Raw genomic sequence first — 19,250 nt, 5'->3', positions numbered from 1 at the left:
TCAAGCGAATAGGCGAATAAAAGCTTAAAATCTTTCCAAAACAGCAAAGAAATGCTTATTACAAAACTGGTAAGAAAAATTGAGAGTCAAATTTCGAAGAAAGAGGCAAATATAAAATTTACTTGTTCAAAAACTTAACTAACGCCAGAGAAATTTATGTAAGCAATGCTGAAGTCAGGTGTTGGCGCTGATTGCTTTAAATGAGCTGTCACATACGCTTGTTGCATTTTATTAGTTCTTTAAAAATGTATGAAGTGAAGAAAAAGAAGGAAGTTAGAAATGTGAAAGTTATAAATTAAGCAACAGTTTAAATGCAAATATTCCATCTTGTTCGAAAAAGTCCAGGAAATGTCCAGATTCTTGCATGAAATTATAAATCTCCAAGAAATTAGTCCTCATATTATTTCGTTCAAAGTCCCCATACGAATACTAAACAGTCCAGATGCTCTACTGTTTAGAAAAGAAAAAAAATCAACCCAAACCAAGCACCTTAAGAATAAATTTAACATAATGAGGGGAAAGCTTCTTATTCCAAACTTCTTAGATCACCATAGGTTGCTGTCGGTCAAAATTCAGACGGAGCATAGACAGATAAAGACGGAGCATAGTTTGTAAAAAAGTTATGCACTTTCGAATACCATAATTAAAACCTACTTATTGCCCTACGTTGTTAGAAGGAATGAAGGATAGTCATTTCCATAGCACTAAACTTTGTATGAAACATATTTGCAAATTAAATTTTTATTTACATATCCTAAAAACAGCAATGCGTTTCACACGTTTAGGATCAGATTGATCAGCAGCTTATTGGTCGTCGGAAATTACATTACTGGCCATTAAAATTAACCGTGAAGGAAATCAGTAAGCAAAATATTTTTTAAATACATTATAACGGAAGGAAAAAGCAATTAAAATTTTAGGTAGTTCTGAGCTAAAGAAGTTTGGGAAATCATCATCCAAAGCATCCGCCTCTGCCAATAATAGCGGCTGTTATATGGCTGGGAGCGAAGTCGAACAGATTTTGAATGTTAGTTATGGATATTGCAGTTAACACAGCTTCAGTTTTACGAATTAGTTCATCTGTCGTATATTTGGCGTGTGTTGTCATGTCAGTCTCTCAAAATCACTGATCAAAGGTTTTAATTTTTTGAAGGATCTGTATAATTCGCCGGCCAATACAGGAATCGAATACCATGTGTATTGATTGAAATACAGGACAGCTTCGGAAGCATGATCTCGCACCGTTCTGTTGAAGGTGGCTTGAGAGAGGTCACGAAGATATGGCACAAATTACGGGCAGCCGCATATAGTATGGATTAAAGTTGAACGGGAGGAATAACCAAAGGCACTCCATACCATCAACCCAACTGTTGTTCGTCCGCAACGTCTTTGCCGCGATGTTTTTCAGCAGACACCTCTTACACGAGGCAGAGAGCCCTCGATCGTGCTTTCCGATATTTGAATAATCTTACGTACTGAACAACTCTGCCCTCCCGGCTGAATTTAATACAACTGAATGCGAACTGTGGTTCTTTTGGCGGATAAAATCATCTACAGAATGGATCAAAAGGTTATTTCAAAACAGGAAACGGTTAACATCTGGTCTAGAAAATCAAGCAATGATCACCCTTTTCTGTTTCAAAGAAGCTGAAAGCTGTGAGCTGAACACACTCAAAGAAGCTGAAGATACAATTTTAATATTGTCTTACTTAATAGTAGAATAACAAACAATAGTACGGTTTTGCAACAGATCAGGCGAATAAGGAATTTCCGAACAATCTAAAGCTTTGAAACTTAACAGCGTAAGTCACAGCCAATCAAGAGATAGCGAACTCAGTATGCGCTGTTTTGTCCTGTGTAGCTTAAAACCCAGCACTTTGAGTGCTGGAATTGCAGCATTTGGTTCTTTTGTCCTTGCCATAAAATCAGTAAGAAAATGTTATTTTCAGTAAAATTCGTAAGTCGAAACTGAAATCCGCTATACTATTTTTAAAGCCTTCTAAAAATGTCAGAGATATGAATTTTGACTACGTGTAAAATATACTCAAACATTTTACTCAGCACGATCGGCCGCTTCGCTTTCTTTTTATGCCTCAGCCTTGAAATTCTTAAGCCATAGATTTTAAGCGTTTGTTGAGTAAGTATTAAGTTGTAGCTATGTTACTTACAACGCGTATGCCGTAGTATGAATACATTTCAAATGGGATTTTTAATTAGTTTGTGAATTAAACAGGAAACATTAAAAAATATCTACTCTCTGCATTAAAATGTTTTTCTTACTTTATATTTATGACCTGAACTTTAAATTATAAATAAGAACTTGAGTAAAAATAAAAATTATAAAGTTATTTATTAAAATACTTTTTTAGCACAATTGTATTTACTTTTCAGAATTTCAAGAATTACAGCCCTGAAATGAAGAAATTTTCAATGTTCACAATGTTTTCATTAGTGCTTGTCACTTGCCGCGCAGATGAAACTAAGAATAGCGTTTTCTTAAGAGAACAAGAACTAGAAAAGCGTGCCTTTACAACTTACAGAAATGCATGCTTAAGACTTCAAGAAATGGCTAATTGGATGTCTGTATTGTTCAAGGTTAAAAGTGTATGGACAAGATCAACTCTTATCCACATGTCTGCAAAAAAACTGAAAACTGATATAAATCAAAGTAATTTATTTTATTCCTTTCATTATCTTTATAAAAAATTTTAACTTCAAATTTTGTAATCTAAATTATTCACTGGATCAGATTATTTTGGATGAAAGCAAATCATTCGATAGCTGTCTGCTTAAATAGAGGGCTCTCTAAGGGAACTGGCTCGTGCTAACATGTTGAAAAACACGAAATCTTCCCTTTAAGCAATCGGTTCGCCGGGATCTGAACTCGGGTCGAGTTATAGAATACCAGTGTTTGGCGATTTTTATTGTACGGCTGCTAATGGGAACATTATTCACTGAAAGGCCATTGAATTAGAAACAGGCAGCATTTTACAAATAACATGGCTCTTTAGCATCATATCTGCACGTGTGAGGAAGAGGTTCCCGTAGAATACATATAGATATATATATATAATGAATAAATACAAAAAAAAAAAAAAAAAAGTAGTTCAAGAACCTTGTACAATTATACGCTTATTCTTTCCGTTCTATCAACCCGCTGACGACGATGGGGTGAAGGACATAACTTTCCTTCTACTGCTTTTTTTTTACTTTTTTGATTTACACTTTTTGCGCCATTTCATGCAGTTACCACAAAAAGCTTACCAAGGTGATTTATATACCTTATATATATATATATATATATATATAATTTATTTACTAAATAGTATTGATTATATATATATTATCTCCTAAGATTAATTATAGTAGAATGATCTGAAAAGAGTGAATCCATACTTAGTAAGTTCTATTTCGAAAGATGTTTTTAAGTAACTTGAATGTAAATTGTTAAAAAATGTTTAACGGTGAATGGAATTAAATCATGAATAACAATTGTAAAAGGAATAAATTAAAAGCAAGAATTAAATTAAATCCAAGTAATCATTGTCATTCATCGAAAATTAGTTGACTTTTCAAGGGGAACAAACCAACTCCCATTCAATGAATAATAATTAAGAAATAAATACGAAGGTGTTTCGTCCTTTACACGAGCAATAAGGCGATGCCAAACCGGCAATTCAAGTCAGGCCAAACATTTCCGTGAATAGAAGGGATTATAATACAATTGTTCAATGATTACAATACAATTGTTCAATGATTACAATGAAATAAATACAATTGTTAAAGGAACAATAATTAAGAAATAAATACGATGTATTATGTTTATTGAACAATTGTATTTATTGTATTTATTTCTTAAATATTGTTCATTGAACGGGAGTTGGTTTGTTCCCTTTGAAAAGTCAACTAATTTCCGATCAATGACAATGATTACTTGCATTTAATTTAATTCTTGCTTTTAATTTATTCCGTTTACAATTGGTATTCATGATTTACTTCCAGTCCCCATTAAACATTTTTAACAATTTACATTCAAGTTACTTAAAAACATCTTTCGAAATAGAACTTACTAAGTATGGATTCACTCTTTTCAGATCATTCTACTATAATTAATCTTAGGAGATAATATAATCAATATTATTTAGAAATAAATTATTATTAACTTGCTTTGCAGCAATTGCGCAAGTAGTAGAATAACTTAATTTCGCACTAAAGGAATTTAAGATCATACAACATTTTATATGGTAAATAGCAGCTATTAGCGCTATTTATCACTTACTTAATGTACTTGCAATATATATTATCTCCACCTTTTATTTTATTTTTTAATTTTTAAGTTTAAATGTTTTTCTACAAAAACTTTACTGTATTTAAGGTTAGCAGCCTCCTTACTTTTAAATCTTGCTTGTTTATCTCAAACTGAAATAATTTAATGTAATTCCACTAGATGAGAAACTTGAAAATAACGCCATGCCTACTACAGGCAACCCCAAAAAACAGTTTCTATGCAAAACATTTAACTGAATTTACATGATTATCTGCGGCACCTGACATATTAAATATATAGGACAGACTAAAAACAATCTTAACTTTCGAATCAATAACCATAGAACTCAAATTAAAAAATTCAACGCACAAAAAATAGCACTAAAATAAGTACACCATCACAACTCAATACAGCAGAATTAGAGCACTTTAAACATCAACTCTATTCAACTTCAGATATTAGATATAATACCCAATCACAAAACACGAATTTTTCAGGAATCACTCTATATACTAAAACAACATTCACTTTATCCCTATGACTTCACTTATATACATAGTCACAGAGATGCATCTAAAAGATCGATTTTCAGCCAATTTAAACTTTACAGCAACGAAACACAAAGAGGAAAAAGAGGAAGCAAATTAAAAAAATAATGCTAGATTTTTATCCACTTGGATTACACTTGCATTGAAAAAACAATTGAAATGTTTTTTTGACTCAGAAAACTTCCCCAAGAAACTTCTCAACTGGTTACACTCTTGTACTAATATATTCCTTATCAAACTAAAAACATTCATTCATGAAACCTACGACGAAATACAAATCATTAAAGACATAGTTCGCGATTTTTGTCTATTCAGACTTTCTAATTGTCTAACTCAACGCAAAATTTATTTTAAAGTAAATTTTCTGCATCCGCAGTTTGACTATATTCGATTCTCAAGAATCATCAAAGATTGTAAAGTTTACTTCCCAGCTGTAGACACCATACCAATAGTTGCATTTAAATATCAAAGGACCTTAAGCAACTTGCTCACTAACTTAAAACTTTTCATAAAAAACTAAATATTTCTTTAAATCCAAACTACAACTGATTTACTAACCTATATGCACTTCCCAAATTCCATAAAACGCCATTAAAATTCAGATTTATAGCAAATGGAACTAATAAATAATTACAATAAAAATACAGACTATTATTTTTCAATTCCACTTAAAAAAAAATCTGTAAATTTATTTTCAACGATTGTAACACTAATCATAACTATTGCTGGATCATCCATAATAACACTCCTGTCATTAATGCCATTCAATCAATTAACATACAAAACATTAACTGATATGACTTTGAAAACTTATATACCTCACTTCCTACTTCCTCTAGAAAAAATCTATACTAGATCTACCTAAACTCTTACCTGATATGCTCACAATTATAAATCTTAACAAATGGAAAACCTACCTAAAATGCACACTTTTTCATAACTACATCAAATTTCAAAATCAACCTTTTAAACAAGTCAGAGGTCTGCCAAAGGGCTCACATTCCAGTACCTCGCTCTATAATATCTTTTTATTTATCAAAGAATTTAACTTCCAAAAAAATCTACAACCACAAGAGTTAAATTACTACGAGCACACCTACAGACATATTGATGACCTTGTCATAATTAATAATTTTAATAAAATGGAACACTCAGAGATTTATCCAAATTGTCTTACACTTAATGAAACTAATAATTCACAAAATAGCATAGACTATCTAGATCTTCAAATCATTAACTACAAAAAAAATTTTACTTTTTGACAAAACAAGAAATTTCAATACTAACAAATTGATAAATTGTAATTTCAACATATCCAAAAAAGTAATTAACATTACAATAATAAATCAAATACAACGAATTAAAAATATCTGCACAATACGATAGATCTACAACGCGAAATTATGCTCCTTATTAAAATTCTCAAAAATAATCTAATACCCAATCAATTTATAACAACAGGCCTTAAAACAGCAGGCGTTAAATTTTTACAAATAATATTGAACTCAAATGCATAAACACGAGGGTATCGGGGGACGGTTAATCGAGCATTATCGAAGTTTACTGCAGAAATTGCTTTTCACTCAAAATTGAATTGTCTAAAATGCTTAATAGGAATAAGTTCTTTGAATATCAGCATTGGTTCATAATCCCTTCTATTCACGGAAATATTTGGCCTGACTTGAATTGCCCGTTTGGCTTAGCCTTATTGCTCGAGTAAAGACGAAACACCTTTGTATTTATTTATTAATTATTGTTCATTGAACTGGAGTTGTTTTGTTCCCCTTGAAAAGTCAACTAATTTCCGATCAATGACAATGATTACATGCATTTAATTTAATTCTTGCCTTTAATTTATTCCTTTTACAATTGAAATTTTGTTATTCATGATTTAATTCCAGTCCCCGTTAAAACATTTTTAACATTTTACTTTCAAGTGACTTCAAAACATCTTTCAAAATATAACTTACTAGTAAGGATTCACTCTTTTAAGATAATATTATTATAATTAAACTTAGGAGATAATATAATCAATTAATCAATATTATTTAGTAAATAAATTATTATTAACTTACTTTGCAGCAATTTCGCAAGTAGTAGTATATTGTTTTCGCACTAAATGAATTTAAGATCATACAACATTATATATATATATATATTGATAAACTGTCCAAAATGTTTTTAAATTACGTTGTCACATAGAATACTATAATATATAGATTTATTTAAAGCAGTCTGATGCTCCTATCTCCAGAATATCCATAAATATTTAGAAAGGCTTAGATAAAATAACTGGTAATTCTTGATCTGCTAAGAAAACAAATATAGTTATCTCTACATAAGAGAGATCGCCTGATTTTGAACTTTGATCTGATAGCAAACCTAAATACAGATGGATATTAAATATATATATATATATATATATATATATATATACTGCAGCTTCCTATTACTGCGCTGACACAGCGGTTCAAACTGGGGATGATCATTTAAGAAACCGTTCTTTTAGGGATGAAAATAGATATCGAAACCATCATGAATGCTTTCCACATGTATCTTAACTTTCGAATCGAAACAATTTCACACTTCAGATAATTTCGCGGATAATTAGTTTGCAAAGACATTTGGAACTCATCTCTATAACAGACCGCCTGTTTAGCGCATCAGAGATAGCAGCCACCAGTTTAGTGCATATCTTCCCTAGCCAACAAAGCTCGGATTCCTTTGGTTGCTTTTCGTCAATTAAGCTTCCAGAAGCTGTGTACGCTGCAATGTTCCTTTCCGAAATGAATTACGTAAAGGAATTAACTTTCTTTAATCAGAAATCCAGCTACTTAGTAAAGTGACTGTCCATGAATATTACCGGATTTCTAAGTTTTACTGCAAACATGTGTATAATAAATTTCTTCAAAACCTGACGAACCATCATTCGGGGAAAAAAATAATTTTGACGCAGCAGTAACCGCTTGGTGAGATTGCTGAACACTGATTGTTTGACTCCAGTTCGTATACGAAAGTAGAACACCAGCGGCCAACTGGTACAGCCGCTGAATATTGGTAGTTCAGCTTGGTTCCATTTCAGGCGAACGGGCTGGCTGCATCGGCGTTTTCATGGTTTTTCCCATGTACAACGTGGATTACAAGCCAGTTTCTCTTAGAAAACCGTTCACGAAGGCATCCTAAGGCAGATAGCCTTCGAGTTCTTTGCCATATAATCAAATAAACCGAATGTGTCCGGCAAACGGAAGGACGGCTGGCTGCCTCAGATTTTTCGTGTATGCAACATGAATATGAGCTAATTTCCCTCCCCCCCCCTCACTCCAGGAAGGTATTCTTACCCTAGGAGATAGCTCTTGCGCAGCGTTTCTGAAACTATTTTCAAGAGGGTATCACTTTCATAAATTAGAATGTTCTGAAGAAATTCTTACCTCCCTTTGAATGCAATTTTTTAGCATATGTTACCATACATAGCAGCATACATACTTAATAGTTTTAAAATACAATTACTTAAAATTCAATCTGTTTAATTTTATAGCGATGTTAAGCAATTAAGTTAATAGAAGAAAATTTACATTCGTTTTTAACAATTAAGGATATCATAATACGGATAATCGTTATTTTATCAACTAAAAATTCAAGAAATGTTGCCGATTCTTGCACAGTTGTCTGCATTTGGATCCATGTATGAAATACTAATCCAATAAAGTTGTAACTATCAATAAGTCAATTTCGTTTCTTTTTTTGGTAGTTCAGGTTTGTATGTAATACGCGATAAAACGCTCAGTCTAAAAAACACAACAACAATCAATTTATTTACAAGTTGCTGAAATAGAGTATAATATTTTTTGCCGCTAGAGGCCGGCGACTCCCGTCCAATACATTCTAACTAATAGTTAATAGTACATCTCGTTACAGCTCAAATTCTAATCCTACCTTAAAAAAAAAAACAGGCAAGGTACAGCACCCTCTATAGGCGTTCCGCAGCAGCATGGTTCGAGATCAACACAATGCTCTGCTTTCAGTACTCTGTTTTTATTGAGTTTGTGATGAAAACCCTTTCTCACACACTTACGCAGAAGCAAGCTGAATTACAATTTTTACAGCAGAGTTCACTACATTTCGTTTTCAATGGTTATGAGCCCAGCAGTGCCAAATGAAAATGACTAGAAGTACCACAATAGTAGTGCTTTAAATCTCCCTTTGGGATCTAAGACCAGAGTGGGAAGTCCAGAGGTAGCCGGTAATAAATTTCATTAAATATTTGTCTCATAAAATGAAACTATGATTAATTTTATAAAATGGAAGAAAATGTGATAAACGACTACCATGTGTAATTTTCAAACTCAGAATCTCAGCTCAGTATGTTATAAAACAATTAATTTGAAGTTTATTTATTTGTCTCTTTTGGAACGAAGGATGTTAAAGGCAGGCTTCTAGGCTCCCATATTGAGAAACGCTGCTCTAGCATACTTTCCCACAATTAATAAACATTGCTTTATAGGCTTTAAATGTATCTCTCTAGAAGTGATTCATTCCATAAAAATTGCCATCCATTTTTAAAATATAGTAAATCCTACACTCGCACAAGTTAAAAGTATGCAGATTTAACCATGACTTCCGCTGCATTCCCTCTGCAAGAATTTCGTCCTGTGGGTAAAAGGTGGCAGCACCTGCCCAGAGCGCATCGCAAGAGGCCCATTTCTGGCCTGACATGCATAAAAATATCAAACTTTTACACTACTAGGAAAAGACAGTTCTTTCGGTTTGAACTAAACTTGAATCATGCAGAAAGAGGTTAACTTCAAGAAGAACGTAAGTGCTTTAAGTTAGAGCTCCTTTTATTTTATGGGCTGGAGTTTTATGCAAATATTCAGTTTCACTATTATGGCATTGAAATCATCACATCGGAAAATGAACAAATGATTTTAGACACTGCATGTGAAATGTACGAATCAAATATTAGAATATTACAATAGTTAAATAGAGCATAACTAGTGACGGTACTGTTAAAATTGTTATACACACACGATTTGCTAATAATAGTAGTAGTATAGTACTGTTATTAATTATCCGTAATATGCTGTAAGTTCGATATGTATACGGCCAGTATTGTTAAATCTCATATTTTGTAGTATAATACCTTGTATAGCTTATAGCATATACGAATGTACTGCCTCTTTTTGCTACTGTATGCATAAGCAATTTGGTAAGCATTATCAGTAGCATGACTATAACTCTTTTTTGACACTGAACAGCATAGCAAACACTCGCACCGTATTGTATTCTCGACACAAACATCTGCTTAAGAATTGCTCCGTTAATATACAATTACTAATCATTGTACTAAACAGATAAGCTTACTACCTCTTTGTTTAATTGTTGATATATATTAATGTACAGCAGCAATTACAGGCCTCGAACTGTGAACATTTGCAGCACGTTTTTGTAACTGCTAGGTACGAGAAATAAGTAGCTCGCACTCCGTAAAATTTTAAGTTCTTTTGTTAAAATCATTCTGGTACGCCATTCCTTTTTTGGATAAGACTGACAGAAACAACATTTTCCGTCTTTGGATGGCAATTCCAATTCTGCTCAGCATAGCCTTAAGTTGAAAGCTATCACGGAAGCACACAGTAAAAAAATAAAAGTAAGATCATGTATTATATAAAAGACTAGTTTATTCTAAGCCACTATAATTTATAAAAAATGCGGTATACTAACTGAAGAAATGAAAAAAAAAAATACTCATTATAAATTAAAAACTTGCTTCAAAATCGACTTTCAGTAATTTCTCCAGCTAATAAACCTCAAAATTTGAAAATTTCCAATAAAATTCTGCTGCTGAAACATTTTTTGTTAGACATGGATGGCTTCAGAGGTTTAAAACCTTTTATTTGGCTTGATATCAAATACTGAACACCAGCTGCTGAATTTCCATAGATCTTACAAAACATGGTTGGAGGATTTAGATTCTAATATAGCAAGCAAGGGTTATCTGCCTAAGGAAAGGAATATTTCCGCTGAGTACTTTTTAATATAAAATGGCTCATTTCATATGGGGAAACCATTCATTGGTTTTCACCACCTATATTCGTGTTACACATGGCTTTACACAAAGCACATACGGTTCGAAAACTTCTTTGCAGGCAGTTTATTCTCCAGGATTTTATACCTCTAGGATATATCCATTCTCCAAGATATAAACTGTAGTGGATCTTGTCAAACTATCATTGTTTAGAAATAAGAAATTGTTGAAAATTAAAATTTATCATAATAACCATTCAATGTGGATGACTAAGTTATTAAGAGGGAAGAAATTCTAGGCCGTTCTCAGATTCCTCAAGAAGACAAAAACGAAACTTTAATCTAACGAAATGCAGTCTAATGGATGGGTGAGTCCCATATGGATGGGTGAATAGGAGGTTTGGAAGTGTTTCGTGTGTGTAATGTGAATGCGAGTCAGTTTTTCAAGCTTTCCTCCTAAGCAAGATAACCCTCGCTTACTTTGCCATAATGAAATAACTAACCACTCTGAATTTAAGCTTTTCAATACGATGTACGCCAGGCTTGAAGGCTAGGTATCGGATGATATTTCTTTTTACAGATTTTTAAAATAGCAGCTGCCTGAAAACTCTGATGACTTTTGCTAGGATGAGACGCAGTTTTTAATTTTTTAGTACTATGTAATATCTTTTATGAGACGCATATTTTATGTAGAGAATAAAACATGCATAGCACATCATCACCATATGCCATTTTACATTACTAGTGGCAAGCAACAAAGCTATGCTGTTAACAAGCATATTTCGTTTTTATCAAGTTTCTAAATCATATGCTGAAAAAAAGATAGGGGGTGAAATGCGCGAGTAAGGAATTATGTTAATACGGTTTTTGTAAAACAATATTCATAAAGTAATTGGCATTTTGACGTAGTATTATCGTTTCAGCTGATGATGGATAAATTTGTTACGGTGTATATTAACACTAGATGCCTGTTATTTCAAAGTGAACTCATTCAGATTTTTAAGAAACTTTGCATATGCAATTTCTTTTTCTAGTCTGCTTAATTCTTGGACTTTAAATTATTTTAATTTAAAAAAATTGAAAATATATTTTAAGATAATTTATTGAAAGAAATAAAAATCCGAAATAAACAATTTTCGTTATACATCTGAGTATCTATCAATATTCTTCATATTCACAATAGTGCTTAACTGAGACTTTTTTTTTACTTGCTAGGAAATTTTACGTTTCCTGTGCCTGAAAGACGTAAGGAAACAGAAAGTACGGATTGTTCATCCCTGAGAAGTCTCCGAACGACAATACAAACCTATGTTCAATTCCAGGCTCAATTATTACATCTAAAGGCACTCCTTGCTAGAATTCTTTTGGAGGCAGGAAGATCCAGGTTCTATGGTGCAACTGCCATTTTGAAGGTATGTATATATACATACAATTTACATATAGTCTAAAACTGTTTTTTTATACAACTTATGAATTCAAGATCTGGTAATTTTATGCAGACTCGGAATGCAAAATTTCCTAACTGAAACAGATTTTATAAACATAAAAAATATTATATTATTCCCTTATGGCAAAGCGTGCTTATCCGCTGAGAAGGAATACTTACTCTGAGGAAACTACCGAGTTACTGAAAGAAACTGGCTTATATTTACGTTATATACGACGCTATGAAAATCTCGTCCAATTCGATGTTTAATTGCAAGGAACTCGCGGGACGTATTATCAGCGTTTCGGAGCTTAACCACCCGGTCAAAGGTTAACACTATCAATGGTTTATTTTAGATTAATACACCACCACATAAAAAAAAAGAAAGAAGGAAAGTTGCTTATGTATATACCCTGTCCTCCCTCGTATTTTACAATTGTATAAAATAACGTATTTTACAATCGCTTAAATTTCTTCTGGTATGTAAGTGTATTTAATTTCTCGTTTTACGAGAAAACCTCATACAAAATATAGCAGCTCATTTTTAGCTTGAATAATTTTGGTATTGAAAAAATCTTACGTTAAGGCAGGATGATGCAGCGAGAAGTTAAAATATTGCCTATTTGCATAATATGATTCACTTCTATGTTCCACTAAAGCTATCGAACCTTCTAAGTATAAAATTTTAAGGCTATTTTTTCCATATTTCGTGCAAAAGTGTCACTGAAGCTCCTTGAACTTTTTGATATGAAAGAATTCTGCAGATTGGATTTACTGTTCCTACACAAATGGTCCACCACCGGTATTTGCCTCAGAGTTCCGGGTTTTTTCTATATATAACTTGAATATAAGACTGTCTTGCTCAGACAGTCCTCCCCGAAGGCACTCCCTTAGGACAGACAGTGTAGTCAGTTAATCCAACCAACCATCCCATAAATATTTTGCATTAACATAAAAGGAAAATAGAGAACAAATGCAATAATAACCGACATTCAATCTCTTATTTTGCAATCAGACTCAAACAAGTGGAATAAATACATAAGCAGTGTCCTCTACAAGATACAAATGGCGGGAGGACTGTAGCAGCGATAAAATCTATCTTAGGTTCAAGACCAGTTGTTTTGTTGCAGAGAAACATATCCTGGATTATCTACCCGAGAGGAAGCATAATAACGTGGTGAATTCTGTTAAGACAAAGTGGCCTTTAATTTACCTTCCAGGTTTAATAATAATAATAATAATAATAATACAGCAGCTCTATCAGACGCCTGAAAAGGGAACCGAGCAAACTGCCAGTTTTCTGTGGCCCAACAACTCGACCTCCTAAGATGAGTATCATGAAAAAAAAAAATATACTTGGCTTTAACCTGGAAAGTGGCAAACGTGTATACTTCTTACAACGTGTATACTTCTTTCTGTATATTTCTTATATTTTCAAGAAGAACGTAGGTAAGATTTACATCCACAGTGTGTATTCTGGTGCCTTTCTCAGGTAAGCAAAAACGCATAGCAGCACGTACGGTGGGGTTGAACAATTCTTCATACAGCCAGACGATTTCCTTGTTATTCAAGGTCCATTTGTGGAGCAGGTACATATTTTAGGCGCTTCAGACTCTAAAGTGAGCTCATCCTGGATGTTTGAAATGGCTATGTAAAACTACATAGTCTTTCCATCAAATTCTGTGCAGAGTGTTATTGAGGTTTAATTTTATAAACAATTCCGGTTATCGATGCCACAGTATTTCTTCTAGATAACTTTCGCTCATATTTGGCATCGATGAGCTTTTACGTAGTTTCATAGTTTCACCTCCTCGAACCATTTTTTTTAAAAAGCCAAGACTAATCGAGATGCTTAGTGCGATCTTCCGTTTCGATGTACTGGCGTAGTCATGTGGTCATCCAGGTTATCTTGCCATATTACCTTAAATCCGTTGATCTGTGTCATTGCCTTAGCATTTCAGTAGTTTATTTCTTTTGCACAGTGTAGACATATAGCCCTCGTGTGCTCTGCCATATTACCTAACCTAAACGCCATATTACATAACCTAAACGCCGTTTGCATAGCAACGGTGGTAAGAAGTTTTGTTTTTTCAGCGCACATTCAATAGTTAAATTTCTGCAAAAATATATTATCAAGAGTAATTCCTTTCACCTCCTTCTGTGGTGTGATTCACGTTGTTTGCATTTTCTTTAAAGTTTAAATACTACATTAAGAATGCAGTGAAAAAACTGGATTAATTTTAAACTGTCATAGAAATAATATTAAGTTTTAGCATTTTTGAAAGTTAAGAGTGCTGCAAAAGATTAACGCGGTCGCTTTACATACCTGAATCGTTTTTCTTAGTCTGCCCCGCCAAACATGAGCTCTATAAAACTAAACTGCGGGTACCGAATAACGGAACTGAAACACTAGCATCCACAACACGGTGTAATATTTTATTAATAAGATGTAGGCTCTTTTGGAAGCCAATCCTGCAACAATTCTTCCTAAAATTGACTAATGCAAGTCTTATACACCCGTTAAAGGTATGTATTTTTCGTCATTTCTCATGAAAAACAAGCGGCTAATGTCTTTTTTAATGATGAAAGGCAAACGCTTTCTCGATCCTCTAGTATTCCCAGACAAAATGAAATGAGATCAGGAAATTGTGTATGTCATGGAAGGTATTCCGTTTAATATTATTCAGATTCTCGTCAAGTTTAACTAGATCACTGGAATTCTGATATGATACCTAGTTCGGCGTACACTGTTTGAAACATCAGATGTATATGACCCTCTAGAATACATGGTTGTTGACAATGATGTGAGTGTCAAGAACAATTGGTGACGCAAAGACTTTCACGGTATTGTGGTCTAAATCGTTCACCAAACCACATCCATGCTTCTCTCTAGGCACGGCATAGTCTGGGTGATATACTTCTGCAGGAGTTAGCAACACAAATATTCCCAAATTGGAAAACATGAAGGTGTATTCACCACTAGCGATACACTAACAATAGGGTACCGTCAAAATTTTAGAAGTATAAGTGAGTATGCGTGATACTAACGTACATAACAAACTACAAAAGGTTAATAAACATTGGTAAATAAAATGTTAACGTTTCGAAAATGTAGAAATCATCTCCTAGGATATAAATAAGTTTCCCTTCTCTTAAATATCCGCTATATAAGCCTTTGCACATTTAAATACGAAATGAAAATGTTTGCCCTTTATCGTGCATAAAATCGCGCAAATCTGCAAGCTGTTTTAACCAAGGAAAAATCCTTGCTCTGATTTTTACATATGCGCACAGATTTTCAAACACTGCAACATAAATACAGTTTTTAAATAACGACTAAATTTAAAACTTTAAAATCATAATTATGTATTTTTAGATGAACATAAACTCTTACGCTGCAGTTAGTAAATCTTAAAATGTTTGATTACCCACGTTATTCGGAGCTGTAATTAGCTGATGTGGAGTTTTCAATGAAGATGGCACCAAGCAATTTAAGTATACTTAAATATTGATCATAGGCATACACTTCTAATCACAAAGTTTATTAAACCAAAGGTGCAAAATGTGACGAAAACAGTTCAGAGACTGCTATTGGAGAGGATTCTCTAAATAGATAATTTTTTATATATCCTTCGGTGAATGAAAATTTCATGTAGCAAAATATTAGTGATTCCGTATGTTAAATAACATTGATATTCAGAATTAGCAGAAATACTCGGGAACGGATATCATAACTTAGGTCATTTTTCATGCTTGTTGCCTTCTTCATTCAAGATTTTTGAGGGGAACAAAGTTATAGTGCAATAACAAAACAGCTGTTCTATTTTAGAATTCATCGTTCGATTTTTTCCGACATTACATAAAGATAAGTAATCGTCATTAAAATTTGTTGCTCACCAGAGGCCGAGTGGATACTGATATAATTTGACCTAGGTTGTTCAAAATCTTGCAAATGGACTGGCTGTATTCGTGATTTGCCTCACACGTGTAACGCCAATGCAAGACGGTGTCTCTTAGAACTTTTTTCAGGTAGGCATCACTCCTTTCAGACAGATAATTCTTATATGCTGTACCATATTCAAATAAATAAGAAAACAATAAAATGGCAGCTGGCCATTTAACTGTAGGTGGAAAATAATTGTTAAGCACACCTTTTCAAATTCTGTCTGCGGTATGAAACGTTACTTACTAGCATTATTAATATTTTATCAAATGTAATTTTAACTCAGCGAAAGCTTATAAAAACATCAGATTTGATTTCATAATGCCGTTCTCACTCAGTGTTGAAACTGTTTTAATAAAATTCTGCACTTTCTTTTAAGAAACTCTGTAATTAGAAATAAATACTCAGGATCGATGTATAAGTAAGCGAAGTTCGTATCCGTGTTTTTCGAGTAACTTGTAAACAACTGTACATAGTAACCGCGTTTTTAATATACTTGAATATGTTATTACTTTTTCAGGGCAGAGTAAGAAGTTTAGATGTTTTAAACAGAACATCAGTGGATTTATTCGATAATCTGAAACGGAGCAGCAAAATATTATCTTCGTATATTGATGGAAATTCTTCAAAAGTTTTAAATCTTATCCAAGAAAATCAGAAAAGCCCCAAGTTTTTAAAGTTTCTTCAAGATCAAAAAGCTAATATTCTTCGTCAGATGAACGAAGCAAAGGATATCGAGCAAAATGCTGGCCGTACACGTTCTCTTTTCCGAACAGGAGACTTTTTCCAAAATTTAGGACAATCAATAGACAAACTTTTCTTGAATTCCCTACCTGCGAATTCTATAAATTCGTCGGATATAAGCAATGTTACCGAAAGTGGTATTTCGGAAAGAATGTAATGCATCACACATGCAATAGATTTTAAAAAGGAATGTATTTTGCGGTTTTTAGCGAATGAACTTATCTAGAAATTCCGTAGCTTTATTAGTAATCTATAAAATTCCTACTTTTCAGATTACGTTCTCACACTTGTGTAAGAAAATTAAATTTTTATTTGTGTAAATACTATGTAATATTATGTAATTTTATTCATGTAAATACTATTTAATAATAAAATAAATTTAATGAAATTCAACGAAATATACCTACTTGCAGGTAAACAAAATACAAAGTTAAACAAAATAGAGAGGGCACCAGTTTAGTAATGAAAATTAGAAAATTTCTTTTAAAAAAAAATGGTATGATTTTTAACTCTTAATTTTGAAACACGTCAAAGAATACCAAAAGTATTTTGTGTTATAAACAATCCAGCTAAAAAAATTCACAAACAGATGAGCTTTCACAGTAGTGTATACATTATATTCCAACATTAAAATTTACTATTGAAAGTAGCATGATGAAGTTGACGTATGTTTTGTGTAACGAGTTCAACAGACTAACACTAAACCTTTACAGAAAATATCATACTGCCAATATTAGTAGTTCTTTGCTGTCTCTAATTAATTTAAACTAAGCTCTTTATAGCTCCTACTTCGTTACGGCAAGCTTCCCGAAGTCCACTGCACTAATTGAGCAGAGATGGCGATGTAATTTGCTGAGTTTTGCAATTGCAGTAAACTCCTTTTGGAATAACATCCGAAAAAATAAACAAGGGTGATTGAAAATAAAATGTATTATATTATTATTTACTGTCTTAGTTTATATATATATGTAATAAAAAAGACTGCAATATTGATGGCGTAGGACGTAGAATCCGTTATGAACAACAAACTTGTCACTGTAACCGTTCATATTCCAAAACATTAACATTTTTTATACTGATGCGATAGGAAGAGAGAAGCGAAGCAGCGTCTTACGGGAAGCTGAAGTGCGCAGTTATCCAATATTGCAAATTATTAAGATAAAAGTTTCAATTTAAGATCCGAGTTAGTTGCGTTATTAAGTCATGTGCATGAATTCATCTATAGATGATTTTGATGCATTGCAGATCCTAGGAGGGGGACACGTAAAAATCTAAAGTAGAAATTTAAAGAACTATTCTAATTAAGATATTAATTTATTAGAGATCTATTTTATATTTTATATATATATATATATATATATATATGTGTGTGTGTGTGTGTGTGTGTGTGTGTGTGTGTGTGTGTGTGTGTGTGTGTAGAGAGAGGGATAAAGTTTTCCAATGAACGAGTTTTCCAATGGATCGAAATTTTTGGCTTGTATCCGCATTCAGTTTGCGCGGGAGCTGCATAAATAGCTTCATTTATAGTATTTCTGAAGCAGACAAATAATACTAAGGGATTAAGTAAGTTGGCTGATTAGTCTGTCTCATTCTTTTTCGACAGGAATGTAAATATATAAGGTAAGATATAATTTTTATTATTCTAATGTGTACATTGTAGTATTTTTTTTTTAATTTAAAGAAATAAAAAAGAGGTTTTAAAGTTTGAGTATTTTGTAAAAGATTTAAGACAAACTGTTCAGGCTAATTCTAATATAATTAATTAATTAATTTTGGCAGTTTTTTTTCCCCGTTGATTCTAATGAGATCGATATCGATTTTGTCATAACGCGTTGTTAGTGACTTCACAGTTCACCTTCTCTTCGTCAAGGAGGGGAAGTATACACCCAAAGCTTTATTATGCCCCACCCAACAGTGGCAGAGCGGTAGCGTCGCAAAACACTGGTAGTTTGACTTGAGTTCGATTCCAGGGTAACGGCATGGCTACATAGGCTTTTCGTGATTTTGCCCATGTGTAACGTGGTCAAGAGCAAGTTTCTCTTAGACAGCCCTCCACGAAGGCATCCATCTCCTTAGCCCCGACGTTTATTGCGAAAATAAAGTACCTCAGATCAAACCTATTATGTCCCATGAGTCCTCAATTGGCCGGAGATCAGAGGATTGGACTGGCAAAGTTAAACTTGTAAATCTTGCAGTGCATTTAGGGTCAGCCTAGCAGTGTGTGGCCGGGCTTTATCATATTGCAAAATGACATGTGTGATCCCCATTTGCAGCAAAGATCCAGAAGCAATGGGTTTG

General features: G+C 33.1%; 1 protein-coding gene across 1 annotated transcript in view; it reads left to right on the top strand.

Moving 5' to 3' along the window:
- The window catches only part of LOC118194915 (uncharacterized), a 105,971-nt gene extending 88,114 nt beyond the window's left edge, over positions 1–17,857 (top strand). The window contains exons 2-4 of the mRNA XM_035366131.2: positions 2,392–2,668; positions 12,055–12,251; positions 16,729–17,857. Coding sequence (XP_035222022.2) covers positions 2,416–2,668; positions 12,055–12,251; positions 16,729–17,109 — 831 coding nt within the window. The 5' untranslated portion in view covers positions 2,392–2,415 and the 3' untranslated portion in view covers positions 17,110–17,857. The remainder of the gene's footprint in view (positions 1–2,391; positions 2,669–12,054; positions 12,252–16,728) is intronic.
- Positions 17,858–19,250: the final 1,393 nt, after the last annotated feature.

This window comes from Stegodyphus dumicola, chromosome X1 (genome assembly GCF_044657685.1).
Source record: "Stegodyphus dumicola isolate Sdum_Otavi_A_Nest chromosome X1, ASM4465768v1".
Taxonomy (NCBI): Eukaryota; Metazoa; Arthropoda; class Arachnida; order Araneae; family Eresidae; genus Stegodyphus; species Stegodyphus dumicola.
This window is presented reverse-complemented; position numbering and strand designations above follow the sequence as displayed.